Consider the following 8,145-nt stretch of genomic DNA (forward strand, 5'->3'; position numbering starts at 1 on the left):
GAGGGAGAAGCAGGCTTCCCACCGAGCAAGGAGCCCGATGCAGGGCTCAATCCCAGGACCCTGGGATCATGACCTGAGCCGAAGGCAGACGCTTAACGACTGAGCCACCCAGGCGCCCCTCCATACTTTCATGTACTAACTGCTTTGGCTTGTTTCTCTGTAAAGAAAAAAAAAAAAAACAAACTCCCTCTTCAAGAATAACATTGATTTCATTCAAATCTTTGCTTCTAAGCTCTTAGAAACAAGCTCTTAGAAAAAAAACCCAAACTTTTAATTTTCCATTAGGTTCTACTTTCTTAATACCCACTAACTCCTTCTTTATCTTTACCCTAGTTTTTGGCTGCTTAAATTATCCACTATGACAGGCTGTCCTTCTCCTCCAACTTTTCCACTTAAAAATTCTGATTATTGCGGCTCCTGGTTGGCTCAGTCGTTAAGCATCTGCCTTTGGCTCAGGTCATGATCCCAGGGTTCTGGGATTGAGCCCCACATCGGGCTCCCTGCTCGGCGGGAAGCCTGCTTCTCCCTCTCCCACTCCCCCTGCTTGTGTTCCCTCTCTCGCTGTGTGCCTCCCTCTCAAATAAATAAAAAATCTTAAAAAAAAAAAAAAATTCTAGGCGCCTGGGTGGCTCAGTTAGTTAAGCGACTGCCTTCGGCTCAGGTCATGATCCTGGAGTCCCGGGATCGAGTCCCGCATCAGGCTCCCTGCTCAGCAGGGAGTCTGCTTCTCCCTCTGACCTTCCTCCTTCTCATGCTCTCTGTCTCTCATTCTCTCTCTCTCAAATAAATAAATAAAATCTTAAAAAAAAAATAAAATAAAATAAATAAATAAATTAAAAAAAAAATTCTGATTATTGAGACATTTACCTAAATTTCACTTCCCTATTCTCATATTTTCTAATTCCTATATTTACCATATCTTGGACAGAGCTAAAATTAAGTATAATTACTAATCTTGTCAACTAAAAAGTTCACAGCGCACGTGTGCGCATGAAAACGTAGAATCAAAGAAAAAACCCAAATAAATGCAGATTCTGTTTCTTATCTAGTTTAAGCCTTATAATCCAATGACCCTGCTCAAATTGAATCCTCTCTACGCATAACCAGAAGCATCCATCACTGTCTATAGAGACACAAAGTGATATTAGGAGGAAAAGAAGGCAGGAGATACAGGTAACAATTATTAAAATTACACATTGCCCAAGAGTTTTACCTCATAAAAGTAAACAATTCTTCTTTAAAGGGCAAAAAGGTGGGTTTCCTCTCAAGTTAATGTCTTACGAGGGGCTTTATACAGCTAAAAATCAAAACTTTAGAACTCAAGCTTGATTTTTCAAAGTGAGTCTTAGGCTATAACACTGAATATTTCACAGGAATAAACGAAGAGGAAAGGTAGCACTGTGTCTTGGGTTTGAGAAGCATCATCCTAACCAGCTCCCCTCAAACAGCAAAATAGGCAAAGGAAGACCCTGTACCAAACCGCTGTGATTTGGAGACTGATACACAGAGGGAATGAGAGTGAGGTTGAAGGAGGGGGGAAAATGTAAAAATAAAACCAGAAGACGCCTTTATGCACCACTGAGGACATGTGCCAGGATCTGAGTTATAATTAACTCAATGCTCTGCACCTGAGGGCAAAACAAACCCAAATAAAGGGAACTCCAGGGAAGCAACACATTATATCTTCCCCTCAATCCCAGGGACAACAATATACCCTCAAAATATTTCTGAGGTACAATCCCAAAGTGACACAATCATCAGTCTTTAGGATCCAAACAAAACAAACAGATTTCCACCTAGAGTAAATAACAACTTTACATTAGAGACAGAGCGTCACGATAGAAGAAATACCTGTGTTAAGTCATCTTTCTACCATATGTCTTATGATTGCAGCTATTCATGCAGAGAATAAAGAGTCAAATCAATGCTGACCCAGAAGACATTCTTTCATTCAGTGGCATTTGGCCTCAATTGCTTCTCAGGTCCCCTTTCTCCAAAAAAAGTAAACTATATAATTGTATACGGAGAGCAATCTAGAATAAAAAGAAATACTGTACTCTCTCTGTCTAGCCAAAGGTTAGCTTTCTATTTGTTCTTAGGTAATAACACCCTTTAAAATTGTCCTTCCCACTAGATATTCTACATGGAGGTGAAAGCTTTAAATCTTAGAAACGATTATCAGGTCAGAGTATGCTTCCTATGAAGGGTAAGTTTCAATATTCCAATGTCATTTTATTCCAACTACAGAAAAATACCTGTGTTTTCCTTAGCAGCAATAGGTTATATAAGAAGAGCCAGAGGTCCAAGAGAGAAAGCATAACATTCATAGACAGATTACCTTGAACTAATACAAAGTGTATTAGCTGGAAGAGAATATTCATAAGGCTAATTCTCCTAAACAATTTGACACTTAATTGAGTTTGGTACATCATGTTTCAAAAACTATTCACCTTAGGATCACAGGTTTGTACACAAACAGAGATGATGTACATTATTAGCCTACGATGACTAGTAAGCTATCAAAAGCCACACAGTTAGGTTGAGACCTCATTCTGTGAAAAGTGATGCATTCTTTTAATGTAGGAACATTATGCTTTTAATCAAACAAACTAATGTCTAAGTTGTTCACTAAGCCATCTTGATTATTCCAGGCACAACTGGTCATATCTGGAGAGAAGACTGAAATGGGCAAAGCCCTAAAAGTTCTCTCACTAAATGCCTGGCCTTCTTTTCTCCCCTTACCTGATAATGAGCCTGGGCCTGCTGTGCGGAGTTCAAGGTGACATTGCAGAGTTTGCAGTACAGGGGCTTACATAGCTCCTCCAGGGCAGAGTCTTGCTCCCCTCCCTTCGGTAACTCTTCTTCCCCTGCCAGAGGCAAGGAAGCCTCCTGCCCAAAAGGCTTCTGTGGCGGAAGCTGCAAGGTTCCTGTAGACCGGGGGGCCACTGACATAGGAGGAGAGGATGAGGGCCGCTTAGGCAGAGGAAGCCCGGCGTGTTGCAAGAGGATCATTGGGTAGGAAAATCTTGGGCATAATCCAATGTGTGAGGAGAACTCAGGTCTTCAAATCTGAATCAACAGCAAAAAAAAAAAAAAAAAAAAAAAATGCTCACTTAAAAATGGGACCTCAGCAATACAGTATGTAAATGACCACACACCACCTGACCCCTTCCTCTACTTCTCCAAACCACCTTTGGATTTCTTTTTGCCTCATCTAGGAGACTTCCCCTATCTGTTAATCCATGCTGACACTATGCTCTTCCACGGAGAACAGCTTTATAGATTTTGCTTTATTTTGCTTGGCACAGTTCCAACTGTGGCCCCTCTGACCCAGGAACATTAATAGCATTGCATCCATGGCTAATTAAATCTACAAGTCACATGGCTGAAATGGACATCAAAGGTCACCTAGTCCAGACCCCTTCCCTCAGGCACACTTACACTTAACTACAATCGATGATAATTATGCATAGAAAAAACACCACCAGTTACGAACCTCAGCAAATGTCTCCTTTCCATCCAAACTAGTCTCTCCATCCAGATGAATCAAAAAGAGCGAAATAAAGACTTCCATGCCTCAGAACCCTTAAAACACTTCTAGAGCTAGCTAAAATATCAAGGAAACCTAGGAATAACTCAGTTACTATGTAACAAAAGTAAATAAAAGAGTTCCTTCCCATCAACCAGTAATATTTATTTTTTTTAAGATTTTATTTACTTATTTGACAGAGAGAAACACAGCAAGAGAGGGAACACAAGTAGGGGGAGTGGGGGAGGGAGAAGCAGGCTTCCTGCCGAGCAGGGAGTCAGATGCGGGGATTCGATGTGGGGGCTCGATGCGGGGATGGATGCAGGGCTCAATGTGGGGCTCAATGCAGCGCTCGATCCCAGGACCCTGGGATCATGACCTGAGCTGAAGGCAGATGCTTAACGACTGAGCCACCCAGGCGCCCCATCAACCAATAATATTTAAATAGGTAAGCCAGTGATTCCTCACAGCAGAGCCACAGGCAACGTGTAGGCCACATGCTGCCTCAGATGTGCTCTGTTTGGAACATAGAGTGTTGTGTTTTGCTTTCACTTTTTAAATTGAATTAGTCATCAACATTTTAAAATCAAGAGATTCATGGCCCCTCCTGATAAAAGGATGATCTGGCAACATTTGACACATGGTCCTACATGGACAATTACCTAGATAGGGCGGAGAGGCACTGTCCCCAGTAGCCAGGTCTGTCTTCTCCAGGCCACCTGCTTCCCACTTAGCCTATCTGTATTTGTGTTACTTACCTGCTTCCTGTAGGCCTTTGAGTTCAGGACCCCACCTCATATGGCCTTAAACTATATTCACGAGTCTGCTATAAAATCAGAATATCTTCTCTCCCTCTAGCCATAAATTACCTGCATAAAACAATGTATCAAGTAAATGTCCTCTGAGGTAATGGATCACACTGTCAGAAGCCCCCATTTAATTCTAATCCCTCAGTCTTTCAGCAATTTCCTTTTCCCTTTTTATTAAGTAACTGTTACTCCATTTCATTCAGAAAAGATCCAATATGTTCCAATACCTCTTCAATTTTATACATGATTTCTTCTGCCTCCCACCCAGATGGTGCCTTCTAGCCCTGAGTATCTCAAAATGAACCACAGTACACGTTCTGAGTTCCCATGATTCTAATTAACCCAAATTAAAATCCCTATTCCAAAATACATAATTCCTTCCACTCTCTCAATACTATTAAAACCTCTTTCCTTGATCAATAAAATATGGCTATTTTAAACGGCTGAAATTTTCCATCTGCAAGAGAAATATGTATATTTTCTGACAATAATACATTTACTAAAATTAACCACAATTTTAAAAAGTTAAAACTCTCTTTTACCACATTTAATAAGTATACACATGGAAACTGCACTCAAGTAACAACTTTTATACTAAATTCAGGGTCTGGGGGCAGCAGAGGATATCAGTGTGATGGGAAAATAAAGTAGTTAAAGGCAAAGTACAAAAATTAGTCATAATGTTCAATGATACTTCTCATTCATTATAACACTTAAAAGAACAGTATTTTTTATTCTTAAGCAGAAGTATGCTGTCCATATCTCTGGTAACATAAAGAAAAGCAATACAGACTGAGGACCTTTAAAAAGTCAGATTCTCTGTAATCATATTATTCCTCTCAATTAAATCAAGCCAAGACAGGCATGGACATTTTAAAAAGGAAAACTAAGGAGACAAAAATCACTTATTCAAAAAGTTAACTACCTAATTATAATAATTCATAATATTAAAAGACTACACATACCACCTGTACAGAGACATACTGATACCAAACTGCCACAAACAAGCTTCCAGTTCAGAAGAGAAAATGGAGGAGGGTGTTGAAACATCTGTATAAAGGAAATCAACAATATAAACAAAATCAAATACTACCGATTGCCTAGACATGTCTGGACTTGTTTTATGAAAGCTCACTCCCACTTGAGGAAATTCCAGCACGCCTCTCTCCCAGTGTGGTCTACAGGTTTCCATCAAAATAAAGGCCAGTCTCAAAGCCCAGAGGTACGAGAGGCCCCCTTCCAGAAGTGATAAAATCCCCTGCATTACAGAAAAAAATTCTTGCCCCAGTACAGACGTACCCATTATCACATTTTATCTTTATAATTTTTAAAGAATAGCTAGATATTCCAAAATTATTTCTTGTAATATTCAACAATCGAAATGATAATGTAACTCCCAAAAAGGCTCTGTGCATGACAACTACATCAGGTCTTACTATGCTAGCAAACAAAAACTGGCTAAATCGAAAAGAAATAAAACCAAGCCTTTAGTGAAAGCCTGAATGGTGGAATAGAGAGAGACCCAAAGCATAGGCGACTACAAGGATCCGTTCAACTACTGCATTAGATGAAAAGAAACTAACTCGATAGCTGATGTAAATAAAATATTCCTCAGATCTTAAAAACCATTCAATTTGATGCTTGAAGTGACATAAATGAAGGATTTATGGTGGTGAATGTCCTGGTTTGGAAGGGGTTTTTGAGGAGACAATAAAGAACGCCAAAGCTTCATGGGGTACCCTGTTTAAAGAAAACGGATGCTCATAGCATAGTTTTCATGATTGGACTGGGGCCTACTCTTCACATACTGTATTAAAGACAATCACTTTCTCATTTGGAGAAATCTACAGAGGAAAGAGAACAGTGTAAAGGAACAGGTTATTGGCACCTCAGCAAACTAGGGAAGTCTGTACAGTAATTGGGAATTCCGGAAACGAGGGGAAAACAGTGAGCATTATTCAGAGGTTATCAGAACGCATCGGGAAGGAATGAGAGAGAGAGAAATACGAAAAATAATCAGCTGAGGCAAGGTATATCATGTAAGGAAGACTCAAAAGAACGCAGGGATCTGGGGGAGAAGAGGCCTTGGTGAATTGGCGAATGTTTTCCAGTCTCAGCTATGACGGTTCCTAATCCAAGGGAATCGTTTACACATTTGAATCTAAGCTACAGACACTTCAGCATCGCCCACATATACCTTACATTCCTAATATGTGCCTGCATACACACGAGCGCGCACACACACGCACCTCAATCCCGCAAGGATGCCATCACGAAAGATGGAATCCCCCGTCTCCCACCGGGCGGGGGGAGCGCGAGGGCCAAGGCAGCAGCACGCCTAGATGATCCAAACGGTACACGTGAAAAGCTCAAAAACAAACAGATAGATAAAAGCAGCGCAAGTCTGTCACGTGGAGGGCAGGTGGAAAGCCCGCACCCGAAAGGAACCGCTAGTCGCCTTCGCTCCCGGCTCGTCCTAAATGCCCCAGGCTCGCGATCTCCCGCACTTACCGGAACCCTCCGGGCGCGCCGGGAGTCTGGGCGCCGCGTCCACCCGGGGACCCCTCCGCCGTCTGCCCCGCGCGCCCGGCTCGGCCCGGCTCGGCCCGGCTCAACTCCGCCTCCCTCGGCGCAACTTTCCCGGCTGGCCCCCGCCAAGCCCCCGACGCAGCTAAAGGCTGACTGTCAAAAGTCAGTCCAGCCGGACCCACAGGGAAACAGCTGCAGGAAGTGACTGCGGAACCGGGAGACGGCGGAGGAGGAGACTGAAGGCGCCGGCCCGGCGTCGCCACTGCGCATGTGCCAGGCAGGGCAAGCCAGGCGGTGGCGACGGCGACGGCGACGGCGGCGGCGGCGGCGGCAGCAACAGTGTCGGCGGCGGCCGCGCGGGTGGCTCCAGCATCCCTGACAGGCCAGGTGCGCGCCGGACAGGTGCGGGCACCGGGAGCGCAGGGGCGCTGGGGCGGGATGGGAAACAAGCACAAGGCAGAAGGAGGGTGCACCACCCAGCGGACAGGTCCCTAAGAGCTAGCTGTTCCTCACGTACACCCTGGAAAGTTGATCCAGAGCAGACGCTTGGGTAGATAGAGCTTTTGCAACTTTCATCTCCTGTCATTGAGATCCAAACCTTCTTCACTCCAGCCGCGCCCTCAGTCCGCTGGTTGCCGCGTAAGGTCCTGACAAATTGTCCAGGATCCTTTAAAGTGCCGTGACAGAACCTTTAAACGGCACTTCTTCCCAGGATGGAGAAAGAAGAGCGTGAGTGCGGTTAAGTGGTCTCCAATCACACAAGAGCGCGTGTGTGCGCGCACGTGTGTACACACACACACACACACACAGACTCCTATACTACAGTGGGCAAGAGATAGAGAAGACTTTCTCCTGACCCCTGGATCCTTACCTGCAGGACAGAAAAGACCAGGAAGAGATTGGCTGATGCTAGAATGTCACATCTTCTCCTAGTCAACCGCGACACCTGTAGGGTTGGCATTGAGAGATGAACTGAGGAATTTCCAGCTCTAAACTTCTATTAATTTGTAAACTATTCCATAGGAAGATTTGCTTGGGGGGGGGCAAAATATACATAAATTTACTGTTTTCACCATTTTAAGTGTATAGTTCAGTGCCATTAAGTATATTCATATGGCCATGTGCTCATTTTTTAATCATTAATTAAAATGTCAAGGAGATCTAAGTACAGCAAGATGTGCCCTAGTAGTAGGCAACTACTGCAGGAAATTAAGGCTGTTTCTTTGACGGAAACACACCATCCAGTACCACCACCAACAAACCAGATTGGACTGTTTT

At 43.4% G+C, this 8,145-nt stretch overlaps 1 protein-coding gene across 6 annotated transcripts in view; it reads right to left on the minus strand.

Annotated features, from left to right (window-relative positions):
* ZMAT3 (zinc finger matrin-type 3) overlaps positions 1-7,059 on the minus strand; it is a 40,225-nt gene extending 33,166 nt beyond the window's left edge. Inside the window, exons 1-2 of one of the 6 annotated variants that reach the window (XM_081829744.1) lie at positions 6,850-7,059; positions 2,743-3,069 (exon numbers count right to left, since the gene is read on the minus strand). In XM_081829744.1, coding sequence (XP_081685870.1) covers positions 2,743-3,012 — 270 coding nt within the window. In that variant the 5' untranslated portion in view covers positions 3,013-3,069; positions 6,850-7,059. Of the gene's footprint in view, positions 1-2,742; positions 3,070-4,287; positions 4,379-5,303; positions 5,721-6,587; positions 6,733-6,849 lie in introns of those variants that run through there. The other 5 variants (XM_006745915.3, XM_006745916.3, XM_081829728.1 and 2 more) reach the window with 5 other exon arrangements.
* Between the last annotated feature and the right edge of the window lie 1,086 nt (positions 7,060-8,145).

Source organism: Leptonychotes weddellii, chromosome 1 (genome assembly GCF_054177405.1).
Source record: "Leptonychotes weddellii isolate Sample4059 chromosome 1, ASM5417740v2, whole genome shotgun sequence".
In the NCBI taxonomy this organism is placed as follows: domain Eukaryota; kingdom Metazoa; phylum Chordata; class Mammalia; order Carnivora; family Phocidae; genus Leptonychotes; species Leptonychotes weddellii.